This window comes from Nerophis ophidion, linkage group LG09, assembly GCF_033978795.1.
Source record: "Nerophis ophidion isolate RoL-2023_Sa linkage group LG09, RoL_Noph_v1.0, whole genome shotgun sequence".
Lineage (NCBI taxonomy): Eukaryota > Metazoa > Chordata > Actinopteri > Syngnathiformes > Syngnathidae > Nerophis > Nerophis ophidion.
In genome coordinates, this window is record NC_084619.1 from 72,872,700 (window position 1) to 72,890,958 (window position 18,259).

Here is an 18,259-nt window from a genome sequence, read left to right on the forward strand (position 1 = left end):
AAAGGTTAATTTTTTAAAAATATTATTATATCTGTTTTGAAAATGAAACATCAAAATGGCCTTCGCATGCTTTTAACTTTTAGTGGAACAAGTTTGGACATCACCCGTGAGAGAATGTACAATAAATGTCTACTAAGATGTGAGGAGTGTACTCTGAGTAGCTTATTGTATGTACGGATATAGGAATGTGTGTTTCTGCAGCAAGTGCAAAACAGAGAGAAGACTGTACTATTAGTCTAATGAAGTCATTTCACGGAACAAGTAGTCCATAGGAACATATGATTCACATTTACCTATGTAGCAATTCTCCAAAAAGCCCTCACATTAGGCATGGATGGACATTCTGTTGCTCATGTTTTCCTTGCTCGTAACCGAACATGTTGAAATAGGACGAAATGTCCCTCTTTGTCTGGTACTTTGTCCCATTTTACAACAAACCATGTGATTATTTTAGTTTCCGAAGCAGACCAAACGGGCAAATATAGGGAAAACATCCTACAAGCCATCACCCTGACTAGGATTGCTTATCGAAACCTGGTTTCATACCTGCGCCAACATAAATAAATTATATATTATTTTCAAATATATTACTTAGTTGTCATTTTATTTTAAATAATGTAGGTCAATTTATCATTGAGCAAAAGGCCTAAATATCGGTTTAAAAAGTCAACAACACCCATCCCTAATAATATGCATTTATTTGATCATGCCATCAGCATAGTGATGTGCTGCCTTAAATATTGTTACGATCTTAATTTGTTTCTTTAGAATGCTGTCCATGGCATTTAGGAATGTACGAAGAAATTATTTGTTTTTAAACCCTTCTCTTCCAAATTCAGTGACTAAAATGCACAAAAAATAATCATAGCCAAAGTATACATAGAGCTGTCCTTGAACTATTTAAAGTAGATGCATGGCTTTGGGGTCTTTTAACAGCTAAAAAAGCTGAATTTTTATCCTCAACTGTCAACATCTATCAACCTGCTGACACTGAATACTATTTTAATTTGCTTAAAAAGAAAGAAGATGCAAAACACAGTGAGTCCATAGCTTAAGTCTTTATCTAATCTGATTTAAAAGTAAACAATGATCAAATAAAAACTTTAGTATTTTACACAGGTTTTTCAAAACATAGGGTCCAGTCTTCCAAAAGTGTTCTGTTTAGAGAACCTGGATCACACAAGGTTTTTTTTAGTGGCCCACTTACTGTTTGCCTGAAATAAAATATAAACATTGATTTCTGTACTGTTCGGATTGCACATGGATAACGTAAAGAAACATTTTTGCTTTGTGCCTATTGAGGACAGACACAGTACTTCTTGACTTTTCTGTCTCGTTTTTCTTGTTTTATGATTACTAATACCTGTGGTGTTAAAATTGTATTTTATAGACCTAATATTAGGTATTTTAACAGCTGTGGAGGTGGTACAATTGAAGTCAATCAATCAAAGTTTATTTATATAGCTCTTAATCACAATTGTCTCAAAGGGCTGCACAAACGACTTCCTCAGATCCCACGTCAGGGCAAGAAAAAAACTCAACCCATTGGGCGTAATGAGAAACCTTGGAGGGGACTGCAGATGTGGGGTTTCCTCAGTACAGTTGAACTTTTTTGCTAGCTGTGGAAAAAAAGTAAAAAGAAAATAATCAAAATGTTATGATAAAGTAGGGCTGGGCGATATATTGACATAGTCAATATATCGCGAGTTTGTCCCTGTGAAATCTGTTACTATGTCATGATACTCGAGTATACGTTAAGTATGCGGCAAAAGCGTTGCTACAAAAAGTAGCAGCACTGCAAATTGTAGCATTGTAGCATCATATGAAAAGTCACCCGCCAGAGAATGAAGAGTGCTTGAAACTCCGCATGTCAACATCACGCTCAACAAAATGCCCAAGCGACCATTTCTACATCAACACCATATAAAAAAAAATAGTCAACAACAGAAGGAGATAACGTCCGCAGTAACCTACCACATAGTGAAGGGCATACAGTATTTGATTATGCAGCTCATTTTTATTTGGCAGTTATTGAAATATCTTGTGTGACATCATGCACAAAAGTGCACTTTTTTTGTTTTAAACTATTGTAGTGGCGTTCTGTACGAAATGTTCACTTTAATTTAGTGTTGTTTTGCCATGTCGTCTTAGTGACATCATGCACAAAAGTGCACTCATAGCTTGTTTTAAAACGTCTCTGACAATCTTGCACTTTCTGTTTTGGAATTTACATGAAAGTTTGTGCCACTGCATAAATAACTGTTTAATAAATACGGTTTTAGTCAATTGACTTAGTTGTGATTTCCCTCTCTGCATGAAAGTTTAAAAGTAGCATATATTAAAGCAGTATGAAGAAGAATGTTTGAATGTAGACACATAGAATCATCATACTGCTGTGATTATATGTATCAAGTGTTCATTCAAGGCTAAGACAAAATATCGAGATATATATCGTGTAATCGTGACATGGCCTAAAAATATTGAGATATTATTAAAAGGCCATATCCCCCAGCCCTATGATAAAGCCTTTTTTGAAAGGTAACGTTTTAAAATACTAATCAGTTGAACAAGTTTGAAAATAAGTTAACCACAACAATAAAACACTCATAACCTAACCCAGGGGTCGGGAACCTTTTTGGCTGAGAGAGCCATTAAAGCCAAATATTATAAAATGTATTTCCGTGAGAGCCATATAATATTTTTTAACACTGAATACAACTAAATGTGTGCATTTTTAAGTAAGACTAACATTTTAAGAGTGTAATAAGTATATTTTTCTTTTTAATAACATTGTTATTCTGAAGCTAACCAATAATAAATAACACACTTCTTACCATTAATGCAATTTCTTGAACCGGTGCGGTAGGAAACGGATGGATGGAATGAAATGAATGAGCATATGTTATATTTTGAACCTTATTTTTAACACCGTGATTACCAGGGGAATTATTCACTAGTTATTGCTGTGTTTTTCAACCCACTAGTGTGCCGTGAGATACAGTCCGGTGCCCGTGGGCGATTATGTAATTTCACCTAATTGGGTTAAAAATATTTTTTGGGCAAACCAGTAATTATAATCCGCAAATGTGCCGTTGTTGAGTGTCTGTACTGTCTAGAGCTCGGCAGAGTAACCGTGTAATACTCTTCGATATCAGTAGGTGGCAGCAGGTAGCTAATTGCTTTGTAGATGTCGGAAACATGGTTTGTCGGGATCAGAATAGGCGGGATGCAGTGTGTAGGTAAAAAGGTATCCAACACTTCAACCGAAAAAGTACCGGTAAGAAAAGGCATTGGAGCAAAACTAAACTAAAACTGAACTGACTGTAAAATGAACAAAAACAGAATGCGGCGTCCACAAAGTACATCCGTACATGGCATGACAATCAACAACGTCCCCACAAAGAAGGAGTGTGTCCGATCAACTTAAATAGTCTTGCTTGCGAAAACAAAGCAGGTGCGGGGAATATCATTAAAGGAAAACATGAAACTGCTACAGGAAAATACCAACAAAAGAGGAAAAGCCACCAAAATAGGAGCGCAGGAAACACAGGAAACGTACCAAAAACTCAGAATAAGTTACAGCGTGATGAGACAGGTGGTGACAGTACACGTACATTGAGACAAGAGTTATAGTGATGCATGCTTCGTTATGGTTGAATGCATTGCCGACAATTGCGAGAACAACTTTGTATTGTCAGTATCGGCTACGAGTTTCATTTTTTAATGTTTTCTGTTGGTGGTGTGCCTTAAAATTTTTTCAATGAAAAAAATCTGCTTTGGCTCAGAAAAGGTTGAAAAACACTGACTTATCGTGTTAAGCAATGCCAGCTAAGATTTATCTGAGAGCCAGATGCAGTCATCAAAGGAGCCACAGGTTCCCTACCCCTGACCTAACCTAATATTCTGTTTTCTTTTCAAAGCCATGAGCTACCCTGGATACCCTCCTCAGGCCGGCGGTTACCCGCCACAACCTGGTGCTTACCCACCCCAGGCTGGAGCGTACCCTCCCCAAGCAGGAGGCTACCCGCCGCAGTCAGGAGGCGGCTACCCTCCTCAACCTGGCGCCTACCCGCCTCAGGCGGGAGGATACCCACCTCAGGCCGGAGGCTACCAACCCCAGGCTGGAGGCTACCCACCCCAGGCTGGAGGCTACCCACCCCAGGCTGGAGGCTACCCACCCCAGGCAGGAGGCTACCCACCTCAGGCTGGAGGCTACCCACCCCAGGCAGGCGGCTTCCCACCTCAAGCTGGAGGATACCCAGCTGCACCTCCAGCAGGTAAGGCAGATTAGACACCATTTTTGTACGCACTAAAAGCTCTTTTAAATGTAGAACACACAGTCACCCCCTACCCACACAAAACAATCCTCCAGTGCAGGGCTTTTTCACTGTCATGGCCTGTTATGCAGGTCTGATTCATTTTGTGTCTCCCTATTTCTGTGTATAGTTCCCTTCCAGCGCCCTTAGTTTGGGTCCACTTCCTGTTTGACTCCACTACTTTTGTCTCCCTCACCTGTCGCTGATTGGCAAGCTGGGGCACACCCGTTTAGGGTTGCTAATCAGTCTTCTTCTTTTGGAAGGTTGAATTCTGTGTAGTGGGCTTCACGGTGGAAGAGGGGTTAGTGCGTCTGCCTCACAATACGAAGGCCCTGCAGTCCTGGGTTCAAATCCAGGCTCGGGATCTTTCTGTGTGGAGTTTGCCTGTTCTCCCCGTGAATGCGTGGGTTCCCTCCGGGTACTCCGGCTTCCTCCCACTTCCAAAGACATGTTGATTGGCAACAATAAATTGGTCCTAGTGTGTGAATGTGAGTGTGAATGTGTGTGCGATGAGGTGGCGACTTGTCCAGGGTTAACCCCACCTTCCGCCCGATTGTAGCTGAGATAGGCGCCAGCGACCCCAAAAAGGGAATAAGCGGTAGGAAATGATGGATGGAATTCTGTTTAGTGCATGGGTGTCAAACTCTGGCCCGCGGGCCAAATTTTGCCCTTGAGGCAATATCAAATTAACATTACAGCTGGCCCGCCGTTATTACACAGCAGCAATGCCGCAGTAACGCCGCAATTTCTCACACTTGCCAATCTTCCTGAAGGTCATTGCCCCTCCCGAAAATCTCCTGGGGCAAGCATTCTTCCGATTTCCACCCGGACAACAATATTGAGGGCGTGCCTTAAAGGCACTTCCTCAGCATTCTCGTCAAGTCCGAATTTCCTCCATACAAACAGCGTGCAGGCCCACTCGCATAATATATACGGCTATTACACACACATAAGTGAATGCAATGCATACTTGGTCAACTGCCATACAGGTCACACTGAGGGTGGCCGTATAAACAACTTTAACACTGTTACAAATATGCGCCACACTGTGAACTCACACCAAACAAGAATGACAAACACATTTCGGGAGAACATCTGCACCGTAACATAACATAAACACGACAGAACAAATACCCAGAACCCCTTGCAGCATTAACTCTTACGGGACGCTACAATATATTTTGATATTTACCTCAGAAGGCTGCAAATAGAAAAGAGGCATTAAATTTGTATTTAAATTTTATTTGATATGCCATTGATTTTTTTTATTTAATATTATTATTATTATTTGAATCTCGATTTTGCATGTCACTATAAAGTTAGTGTATATAAGCCTTGCTTGTTCAATGTTCAATGCAAAACTTGTTTGGGTCCCTATTAAAAGGTTAATTTCTTCGACTTTGGCCCGCGGCTTTGTTCAGTTTTTAATTTTGGCCCACTCTGTATTTGAGTTTGACACCCCTGGTGTAGTGTATTTAGTTTGTACACTTGTCATTGCGCTGTACCTCCATGCTGCAAAGCTTTCCTTGTGTCTTTCCTGTGCACTTCCTAGCTGCACTAGTTTAGAGGAATAAAGACCCGTCATCTTGGGGTCACAACTGCCACTGCCATGCGAGTTTTTGACGTTCACACCCACTCACACAGAGCTCCTATTCTGGGTCCTTTACTTTTTTCGCCTACTTGTTAGCTAGTTGGAAAGTTCCAGTCATTTCTCCGTTCATTGCCCAAAATGCTCCAAAGTTATTTCGTAGCAAATAAAATCCTTACCATGAATTGATTAACGTGGAACCCGACTTAAACAAGTTGAAAAACTTATTCGGGTGTTACCATTTAGTGGTCAATTGTACGGAATATGTACTGTACTGTGCAATAAACTAAAAGTTTCAATCAATCAATACCATTTAGGGATGCACCGAAATGAAAATTTGTGGCCGAAGCCGAATAAAATTTAAACGCTTGGCCGAAGGCCGAATACCGAATAATGATGCAGTTTTTCACAATGTTTTTAATATTGCATAAATAACCTAGAATAAATATTTAGACATGTTTTTCAAATAAAGTAATTTTGACATTTTTTTAATATTCCAGTAGCCTTTGCTTTTCAAAAAAAGCACAAAGTTTTTCATTTATATTAGGCCTTCAAACAAAACATGCATTCCAAAAAAAAACAAAGTGCATTAAAGTGGATAAACCCACAACAAATGAATTATTTTAGCAGACTTTTGGCAAAAGTCTGCTTAGCCACAGTAGATATGCTAATAATGTAAACAGAAGGCTCAAGTAAATCTCAATTAAGTGTGTGCTTGTAACCTCATACACTTATACAGGTAGCCTACACAACAGGCTAATAATGTAAACAGAGGCCCCACTAAATCTCAATAAGTGTGTGCTTGTAACCTCATACACTTATACAGGTACACAACATATCCCAACGTCACTGCACGTTGGTTGATTGCGTCACTGCGTCAAAAATTGCGTCACACGCCACTATTCGGCCTTCTTTTTAACTCATTCCACCGAAGGCCGAATGTGGCTTTTTTTGCCATATTCGGCCGAATATATTCGGTTACCGATTAATCGGTGCATCCCTAATACCATTATTGTGAGAAACAATTAGGTGTTCTTGTGTTGCAGGCAGCTGGGGGGGTGGGCCTACTGGCGGATATCCCTCCATCGGTTTGAACAACCTCACCAACCCTGGATACAACGCTGGCATGGTAGGTACACTTTATAAAAGTCAAAACAATGTTCCTGCTCAGTCTGAAAGTTTTATTTGACATCTGCAATTGTACATGATGAGATTATTGCAGTTAGAATGAATTTCACAGCCATTACTGGAATATTTCACCCTTACACTTGATGGTAAGTCTGCCTCCATCCAATGTGTTGCTTTTTGAAAAAAAAAAAAAAAATCGGCTTATCTTTCTAGCTTTTTCTTGCATGATGAAAAGAGAAACATCATACAAGCCATTATCTGTCATACCTCTAATGCTTGTCCATCTTGTGCAACTCGCAGTCCTTTCCCCTTTCTGACCCTTTATCATGTTTGCTTTATTGTCAGATTTCCGTCTTCATTGCATAGCATGGCCTCACTTTGTTGTCGGGCTGGACGATTATGGCAAAAATAACAATCGCCATTATTTTGATTGATATTATAATCACGATTACCCTATTTTTCGGACTGTAAGTCGCAGTTTTTTTCATAGTTTGGCCGGGGGTGCGACATATACTCCGGAGCGACTTATTTGTGAAATTATTACCACATTACCGTAAAACAGGGGCCGGGAACCTTTTAGGCTGAGAGAGCCAAGGAGCCAAATGTTTTAAAATGTATTTCCGTAAGAGCCATATGATATTTTTTTTTAACACTGAACACAACTAAACGCGTGCATTTTTAAGTAAGACCAATATTTCTAGAGTATAATAGGTCTCTTATTCTTTGTAATAATATTGTTATTCTAAAGCTAACTGTGGAGGGGGCGTGGCCTGCAGGCCTGCAGCAAAGCGGGGTGTGCCAGGACCAGCCTCAAAATCAGCAACAGGTGCGCAGATGGCCCACCTGGGCCTTGTTATGTAATCACCTGTCACTCTGTTATAAGCAGCAGCGAGGAGGAGTTACCAGGTTGGGGCTGGAGCCAGAGCGAGAACGAAAGAGAAAAATACAATTGCTGGAAAGCAACTGAGAGACTTATTGAAAAATAAAACAATGTTGTAACCCTGAAACAGGCTCTCATGTCGGTGCTTGGTGGTCTGAAGAACCCTCAGGAGGGCAAGCCCCACGCTAACCGATAATAAATGAATAACTTCTTACCATTGACAGAACTTTTTGAACATAAAAAAGCATGAGAATGTATAATATTGTGAACGTTATTTTTAACACTGTGATTAGTCATTACTTATCGTGTCAAGCAATGTCAGCTCAGATTTATCCGAGAGCCAGATGCAGTCATCAAAAGAGCCATAGGTTCCCTACCCCTGCCGTAAAATATCAAATAATATTATTTATCTCATTCGCGGAAGAGACAAAGCAAATGTCAGCGATCGTCACACACACGTCAACCAATAAGAATTTGGCGGGGGAAGGCCGTGGCAGAAGTGCATTGTGGGTCATGGAATGCTAACTGCTATATGCTACTGCCGTAGCTATTAAAATGGATCATTTCAACGTTGGCGGTAACTTATAAAAACTGAGAAGGGCTGAACAAAAATTGGACCGAAAAAGAAATCATGTACTGCAGATTACAAGCTGGACGTAGTGAAATATGCAGCAGAAAACGACAAGAGGAAGCGGCGCATACATTTAAAGTTGGCAAAGTTGTTTAGAAGCGACATTGAGGAAGAAGATTTCCTGGGATTTATGGATTAGGAGTGACAGATTGTTTAGTAAAGGTATAGAATGTTCTATATGTTATAGTTATTTGAATGACTTACCATAATATTTTAGGTTAACATAGCAGGCACCTTCTCAGTTGGTTATTTATGCCTCTTATAACGTACACTTATTCAGCCTGTTGTTCACTATTCTTTACTTATTTTAAATTGCCTTTCAAATGTCTATTCTTGGTGTTGGGTTTTATCAAATAAATTTCCCCCAAAAATCAACCAATCAATCAATGTTTATTTATATAGCCCCAAATCACAAATGTCTCAAAGGACTGCACAAATCATTACGACTACAACATCCTCGGAAGAACCCACAAAAGGGCAAGGAAAACTCACACCCAGTGGGCAGGGAGAATTCACATCCAGTGGGACGCCAGTGACAATGCTGACTATGAGAAACCTTGGAGAGGACCTCAGATGTGGGCAACCCCCCCCCTCTAGGGGACCGAAAGCAATGGATGTCGAGCGGGTCTAACATGATACTGTGAAAGTTCAATCCATAGTGGCTCCAACACAGCTGCGAGAGTTCAGTTCAAGCGGATCCAAGACAGCAGCGAGAGTCCCGTCCACAGGAAACCATCTCAAGCGGAGGCGGATCAGCAGCGTAGAGATGTCCCCAACTGATACACAGGCGAGCGGTCCATCCTGGGTTCCGACGAGCGGTCCATCCTGGGTCTCGACTCTGGACAGCCAGTACTTCATCCATGGTCATCGGACCGGACCCCCTCCACAAGGGAGGGGGGGACATAGGAGAAAGAAAAGAAGCGGCAGATCAACTGGTCTAAAAAGGAGGTCTATTTAAAGGCTAGAGTATACAGATGAGTTTTAAGGTGAGACTTAAATGCTTCTACTGAGGTAGCATCTCGAACTGTTACCGGGAGGGCATTCCAGAGTACTGGAGCCCGAACGGAAAACGCTCTATAGCCCGCAGACTTTTTTTGGGCTCTAGGAATCACTAATAAGCCGGAGTCTTTTGAACGCAGATTTCTTGCCGGGACATATGGTACAATACAATCGGCAAGATAGGCTGGAGCTAGACCGTGTAGTATTTTATACGTAAGTAGTAAAACCTTAAAGTCACATCTTAAGTGCACAGGAAGCCAGTGCAGGTGAGCCAGTATAGGTATATATGTATGTATATATGTATATAAAGGTATATACAGTATAGGTATATATGTATGTATATATGTATATAAAGGTATATACAGTATAGGTATATATGTATGTATATATGTATATAAAGGTATATACAGTATAGGTATATATGTATGTATATATGTATATAAAGGTATATACAGTATAGGTATATATGTATGTATATATGTATATAAAGGTATATACAGTACAGGCGTAATATGATCAAACTTTCTTGTTCTTGTCAAAAGTCTAGCAGCCGCATTTTGTACCAACTGTAATCTTTTAATGCTAGACATGGGGAGACCCGAAAATAATACGTTAAAAATGCGACTTATACTCTAGTGCAGGGGCGCTCACACTTTTTCTGCAGGCGAGCTACTTTTCAATTGACCAAGTCGAGGAGATCTACCTCATTCCTATTTATAATTTATATTTATTTATGAAAGAGACATTTTTGTTAACAAGTTAATGGTGTTTAATGATAATACAAGCATGTTTAACACACATAGATTCCTTTCTTTCACGAAGACAAGAATATAAGTTGGTGTATTACCTGATTCTGATGACTTGCATTGATTGGAATCAGACAGTAATGATGATAACGCCCACATTTTCAAATGGAGGAAAAAAAAGTCCTCCTTTCTGTCCAATACCACATGAAAGTGGTTGGATTTGGCATCTCATTTGTCCAACTTGCATACTCGTTTTTAAACACTTTGTTATGAGAGTAGCATATGTGTGTGGCCCTTTAATGTCTGGCAGCAGGTGAGTGACGTCAGTGAGTGTGCGGGTGGGCAAGCAAGTGAGAAAGCGGTCGCTGAGGGCGGGGGAGAAATACATTGGCATCAAACTCCGTAGCTTGCTAGCTTGTGCACGCTAGCTTTCTGAGACTCTTATTTTGTTAGCACAGGCAGGATGAAACAGGTCTTTTATGGTGAAGACAGGAACTGTGCAGTCGGTCTTTAGAGTTTTGACAGTAGGTACGGAGTCTCTAGAAATAAAATGTGTTTCTCTGCGTCCGCCCTGTTAGTGATTTTTTTCTTAAATATGAGCTCGCAGCAGCCAGCGTCATCTCACAAGATCCTCGGGTGCCGAGAATGTCAAACAACTGACGAAAGTGAAGTCTTGGTACGATTGATGATTGCTCATTTTTATGTCTATTTTTTAATGCCTGGCTTGAGATCGACTGACACACCCTCCGAGATCGACCAGTCGATCGCGATCGACGTAATGGGCACCCCTGCTCTAGTGCGACGTATATATGTTTTTTTACTTCTTTATTATGCTTTTTCGGCCGGTGCGACGTATACTCCGGAACGACTTATGCTCCGAAAAATACGGTACTGTGTTTTCTGGACTATAAGGAGCACTTAAAATTATTTTTCCCCCCTCAAAACGTCACAGTGCGCCTTATGTAGATAATAATTCCGGTTTTCGTTATCGACCTCGAAGCTATATTGTTTGGTACATGGTGTAATGATAAGTGTGACCAGTAGATGGCAGTCAAACATAAGATACTGCATTATGGCGGCAATATGACTCAAGTAGACAACGCCAACATTTTACAGTATATGTTCCATTGAGGCTTCACCGTGGCAGAGGGGTTAGTGCGTCTGCCTCACAATACGAAGGTCCTGCAGTCCTGGGTTCAAATCCAGGCTCGGGATCTTTCTGTGTGGAGTTTGCATGTTCTCCCCGTGAATGCGTGGGTTCCCTCCGGGTACTCCGGCTTCCTCCCACCTCCAAAGACATGCACCTGGGGATAGGTTGATTGGCAACACTAAATTGACCCTAGTGTGTGAATGTTGTCTGTCTATCTGTGTTGGCCCTGTGATGAGGTGGCGACTTGTCCAGGGTGTACCCCGCCTTCCGCCAGATTGTAGCTGAGATAGGCGCCAGCGCCCCCCGCGACCCCCAAAAAAGGAAATGAGCGGTAGAAAATGGATGGATGTTCCATTTAAAATATAGAACATTACACATGGCGCTGAAAAACCTATCAAAAGGTTTAAGTATACAGTGTCACATAGAGTTTGTGATGAACCCCAAGATGCAGAGATGGCGGCAGGCACTGTGCGGGAAAACACGATTTAATTTAACACTAAAACAAGAACAAACAAAAGGGTACAAACAAAAGGCGCATACAAGGTAGAAAACAAACTTGGCTATGAACAAAAACTAGCACAAAGGCTAACAGTGGACTAGAAACCCAAACACTTACTATGACACGAATGAATTATGACATGAGCAGAGTGAACAGAAGTAGACACAGCTACAACGCTAAGTAGGGATGCACCGAAATGAAAATTTGTGGCCGAAGCCGAATAAAACTTAAACGCTTGGCCGAAGGCCGAATACCGAATAATGAATACAGTTTTTCACAATTTTTTTTATATTGCATAAATAGCCTGGAATAAATATTTAGACATGTTTTTCAAATAAAGTAATTTTTTATTGAATATTGACATTTTTTTAATATTCCAGTAGCCTTTGCTTTTCAAAAAAAGCACAAAGTTTTTCATTTATATTAGGCCTTCGAACAAAACATACATTCCAAAAAAAATAAAGTGCATTAAAGTGGATAAACCCACAACAAATGAATTATTGTCCTTTTAGCAAAAGTTTGTTTAGCCACAGTAGATATGCTAATAATGTAAACAGAAGGCTCAAGTAAATCGCAATTAAGTGTATGCTTGTAACCTCATACACTTATACAGGTAGCCTACACAACAGGCTAATAATGTAAACAGAGGTCCCACTAAATCTCAATAAGTGTGTACTTGTAACCTCATACACTTATACAGGTACACAACATATCCCAACGTCACCGCGTCACTGCACGTTGGTTGATTGCGTTACCGCGTCAAAAAATTGCTTCACACGCCACTATTCGGCCTTCTTCTTAACTCATTCCACCGAAGGCCGAATGTGGCTTTTTTTGCCATATTCGACCGATTAATCTGTGCATCCCTAACGATAAGTCTTAATGACATTGACAGGTAGTGGTGAAAATAATCCAGCACTGACTGGAGGGGAAGGCAGCTTTAAATAGTATATGGCTGATTGACACCAGGTGTGGCCAGGTGCCAATCAGCCACAGCTGGGGAGACAAACAAGAAACCTGACAAAATAAGAGCGCTGACAGGAAACAAAGACAAACGCAGAGGAAAAACTAAAACATGGCCAAACTGTCAGGGACAAGCCTGACATACAGAGCGTTTTAAAAATTCATAAATTTTACTTTTTGAAACCGATACCGATAATTTTGAAACTGATACCGAAAATTTCCGATATTACATTTTAAATCATTTATTGGCCATCCTTATCGATTAGGCATACTAACAACAATGGTGACATCCCAAACTTCTCGTCGACCTGCTCTTTTCTCGCTCTTTTTTCATCATCACAAGCTCCGGAATTTGCATGCATGTTTCGCTGCCCATCAGTCTTTTTTTTTCTGCCCCCCGATTATTGTATTTTCATAATCGAAATAAAAATGTTATGAATCGTCCAGCCCTACTTTGTTTAAATGCTTAGTGACAAACTTAGTGTTTCTGCATCACAATACATTTAAATGTCTTCCAAATCTCATTGCCTTGCATTGAAGTAACCTGCGCACATTATTATGGAATGCCAATCTTTCCAAATTACAGGCCAACCAGATGTGCCACGGCATAGGGTGTTTTTCTTCAAACCTACCCATGTACCCCTACATCCTTGGGGGGTACCCACCTGCCTACCACCCAGGCGGGTACGGTGCCCCTTTCCCTAACCTACAGTCATATGGCCTGTACCCACAGCCAGGAGGAGCCATGCCCCAGCAACAAGGCCAGGGGATGGGCTACCCAGGCCAGCCTATGCCCGGTTACCCTCAAGCGCCACCCGCCAATCCCACAATGCCCGGCTACGGAGGAGCGCCGGCAACTATGCCAGGGTACCCGAAAGTTCCCTCGCCAAATCCATCGATGCCAGGGTACGGAGGCGCAGTCAACCCTGTCAAGGTAAGTACCTCCTAATTATGTAAAAAAAACACCTTTCTCTTCATGATTTTAACATGCAGTCAAACAGCCCAAAAGTCTTACAATGTAACTAAAATTGTGTCTCAAAAAGTCAAAACTTGATTTTAGTTCTACTGTATATACACTGTTTAATTTCTTTTTACACTTATGTGGCAGTTAGGAAAGTGAAAATTATGAATACCACCTGGTGAGTCAATGACGCTATTATTCTGCTGCCAAATTAAACCCGGGTTTTCCCGCAGCGCTTTATTGTTAAGGCGGCTGCCTTAACAATAAAGAGCAACCGCCTAAACTAAAGTCTTAAAAAAATATATATATATAATTATTATCATTTTTTGGGCTGTTTAGGTTCTCAGGCAAATCATATAGTTCAGGGGTAGGGAACGTATGGCTCTAGAGCCAGATGTGGCTCTTTTGATGACTGCATCTGGCTCTCGGATAAATGTGAGCTGACATTGCTTAACACGATAAGTAACGAATAATTCCACATGTAATCACAGTGTTAAAAAAAAAGTTCAAAATATAAAACATTCTCATGCATTTTTAATCAATCCATCCATCCGTTTTCTACCGCACCAGTTCAAGAAGTTGCGTTAATGGTAAGAAGTTATTTATTTATTATTGGTTAGTGTAGGGCTTGCCCTCCTGGGGGTTTTTCAGACCACCAAGCACCGACATGAGAGCCTGTTTCAGGGTTACAATATTGTCTTATTTTTTAATAAGTCTCTCAGTTTCTTTCCAGCAATTGTCTTTTCCTCTTTCGGTCTCGCTCGCGCTCTGGCTCCAGCCCCAACCCCGTCTCTCCTCCTTGCTGCTGCTTATAAACAGAGCGACAGCTGATTAGATAACAAGGCCCAGGTGGGCCATCTACGCACCTGTCGCTGAATTCGAGGCCGATCCTGGCAACACCCCACTTCGCTGCAGGCCCGCAGGCCACGCCCCTCCACAGTTAGCTTCAGAATAACAATGTTATTATAAAGAATAAGAGACCTATTATACTCTAGAAATGTTGGTCTTACTTAAAATGCACGCATTTAGTTGTGTTCAGTGTTGAAAAAAATATTATACGGCTCTTACGGAAATACATTTTAAAATATTTGGATTCTTGGCTCTCTCAGCCAAAAAGGTTCCCGACCCCTGATATAGTTGATGTAGATGCCCATATCGGCTGTTCAGATTTACTTTACAAAAGAGAAGTGTAGGATACTTCTCTTGTTGCTTTATTTGTATTTGACTTTATTAAATGTATTTATATTATCTTTTGGAGCTAAACTAATGTCTTAACAAGCTGCTAAGCTTGGTACTGCCTCTGCCTCTGTCAGTAGACTGTAGCACCCAGTATTTTCCCACCCACAGAACCATCTGATTGGTTACACGCAGAGCGGTAACAGCCAATCATCAGTGAGTATTCAGAGCGCATGGAGTCAGTGCTCGCGGCAGAGGCATGCAGAGAGGAGAGACGTTGCGGGTTAGCAGAAATGTTTTTAGCAGGTGAGAATAATGCAGCAGACTCTCCCCAAATTATAATAAACACTTCCCAGTCAACTACTAGTAACATCACTATGAGCCCGTTGACGTTTTAGAAAAATAAGCAGCAGCTCAGCTCGCTCCTTAAGTCATTATCTTGACTTAGTAAATATTGACTTACTAAGACAAAATAATGACACACTTAGTATCTCATTTAAGTAGGACTGTTTTGTTTTTAATTTACGGAAAAAATATCGGGATATATATTGTATATTGCCATTTGGGGGCGGTATAGCTCGGTTGGTAGAGCGGCCGTGCCAGCAACTTGAGGGTTGCAGGTTCGATCCCCGCTTCCGCCATCCTAGTCACTGCCGTTGTGTCCTTGGGCAAGACACTTTACCCACCTGCTCCCAGTGCCACCCACACTGGTTTAAATGTAAAAATGAGATATTGGGTTTCCCTATGTAAAGCGCTTTGAGTCAGTTAGAGAAAAAGTGCTATATAAATATAATTCACTTCACTTCACTTCACATTCAGCAAACGGAGCGGAAAACAGAACCAAAAATTGTCGGCTTCTTCACGCGACGAAGCTGGCCTACTTCACCACAGTCTGTAGTGTAGTCCATTGCCCCCACCCAGGCAGCGATGAGATGGAGACGGGATGGTGGCGACACCTTAGACCAACCCAGCCCCTTCCCGTCCGTCCGCCTGTCCCTGCGAGACACCACCTTAACTAACAAATATTCTGGGGGAATTACTGAAACCAATTACATATATATTATTTTATTTATTGGAACATTTTAATTTGAAATGAGGAAAAACTCAAGAGTTGTTTGACTCTGGAGGTTGCATTGTGTTCATCATGGTGTGATGAAGACTTCAGGAATACTGAAACTTGTTTGTCTTGTGTTCTCTCAGAAAGGATTTAGAGGGACAATCAAGGACTTTCCTGGAGCGGACCCTCTTAAAGACGTGGAGGTCCTTAGGAAGGCTATGAAGGGCTTTGGTGAGTGGCGCCTTAACACAAATATTTTCATGGTATTTTGGGCACGTGTGTAATATCTGTAAAATCTTATCTCATGACATGATACACTATTGGGTTCATGAGAATGAGACAAGATTTTAACTTGAACTTTAATTGTCTACACACATTGTCTGCTTGTAAGTACTCTGTGATTGTGTGTTGCCGAACATGCTCCTATGCTGGTAAAACCAGCAATGTAAGTTAAAGTTCAAGTACCAATGATTGTCACACACACACTAGGTGTGGTGAAATTTGTCCTCTGCATTTGACCCATCCTCTTGTTCACCCCCTGGGAGGTGAGGGGAGCTATGAGCAGCAGCAGTAGCCACGCCCAGGAATCATTTTTGCTGATTTAACCCCCAATTCCAACCCTTGATGCCGAGTATCAAGCAGGGAGGTAATGGGTCCCATTTTTATAGTCTTTGGTATGACTCGGCTGGGGTTTGACCTCAAAACCTACCGATTTCAGGGCGAACACTCTAACCACTAGGCCACTGAGTCAGTAGGTAAGGTGGGGGGACCGGTACTTTTTAGAGGCGGTGTAGTACCGAATATGATTCATTAGTATTGCAGTACTGTAGTAGTACTGGCATACCGTACAAGCCTAGTGGCAAGTTATTTAATGACAAATTGAGTTGGTTAATAAATATAAACGTGTCCCTGAAATCTCATCTCCAAATCTGAGGCCATGGTTCTCAGCGGGAAACCAATGGTTGGTACAGTCCAGGTAGAGAACAAGACTCTGTCCCACATGGAGGAGTTTAGGTATCTCAGGGTCTTGTTCACGAGTGAGGGGGGGAGGGTGTGTATAGTAGCGTCCCGTAGGAGTTAGTGCTGCAAGGGATTCTGGGTTTTTGTTCAGTTGTGTTCATGATGTTGTCCCGAAATGTGTTTGTCGTTCTTGTTTGATGTGGGTTCACAGTATGGCTCATATTTGCAACAGTGTTAAAGTTGTTTATACGGCCACCCTCAGTGTGACCTGTATGGCTGTTGACCAAGTATGCATTGCATTTACTTGCAGGCCGATATTATCGGACGTATATAGTAAACAGGCATAAATTGATTTACGTGGACCCCGACTTAAACAAGTTGAAAAACGTATTCGGGTGTTACCATTTAGTGGTCAATTGTATGGAATATGTACTGTACTGTGCAATCTACTAATAAAAGTTTCAATCGATCAATGGATTAAAGTTGATGACAATAACTCTTGAATGTATTGCCCATATATGTAACATTTTCCCCTGAAAATCAAAGTTTTTCTGAGTCTTATATTAATAAACATTATTAATTCATCTATTTTTAACAATAGTTTTTGTATATATTATGTTGTACTGTCATGTTTATTTACTATTATTTCCAACAGTAATAAATAACAAAACAAAATAACACATACTGTAGTTTTCCATTATTTTGATGTTTGTTTCAAATAGAAAAAGAAATTAAAGGCCTACAGAAAGCCACTACTAGCGACCACGCAGTCTGATAGTTTATATATCAATGATGAAATATTAACATTGCAACACATGCCAATACGGCCTTTTAGTTTACTAAATTGCAATTTTAAATTTCCCGCGAAGTGTCGTGTTGAAAATGTCACGGTATGATTTTCCGATCCAAGCTATAAGTAGTCTGCTTTAATCACATAATTACACAGTATTCTGGACATCTGTGTTGCTGAATCTTTTGCAATTTGTTCAATTAATAATGGAGAAGTCAAAGTAGAAAGATGGAGTTGGGAAGCTTTTAGCCTTTAGCCACAAAAACACAGCCGGTGTTTCCTTGTTTAAAATTCCCGAAGATGAAGCTTTACTATGGATCAGAGCGGTCAAGCGAACATGGATCCCGACTAAAGTGTCAACCGGCAGTTTTCGGTGAGAAAATTGTGGTAATAAGTCGCCTCTTACCGGAGACAT

At 41.0% G+C, this 18,259-nt stretch overlaps 1 protein-coding gene across 2 annotated transcripts in view; it reads left to right on the forward strand.

The window, feature by feature from the left end:
• The window catches only part of LOC133559720 (annexin A11-like), a 45,448-nt gene that overhangs the window by 10,142 nt on the left and 17,047 nt on the right, over window positions 1-18,259 (forward strand). The window contains exons 2-5 of one of the 2 annotated variants that reach the window (XM_061911761.1): window positions 3,921-4,277; window positions 6,951-7,033; window positions 13,487-13,834; window positions 16,238-16,325. In XM_061911761.1, the coding sequence (XP_061767745.1) occupies window positions 3,923-4,277; window positions 6,951-7,033; window positions 13,487-13,834; window positions 16,238-16,325 (874 nt within the window). In that variant the 5' untranslated portion in view covers window positions 3,921-3,922. The remainder of the gene's footprint in view (window positions 1-3,920; window positions 4,278-6,950; window positions 7,034-13,486; window positions 13,835-16,237; window positions 16,326-18,259) is intronic. The other variant, XM_061911762.1, reaches the window with a different exon arrangement.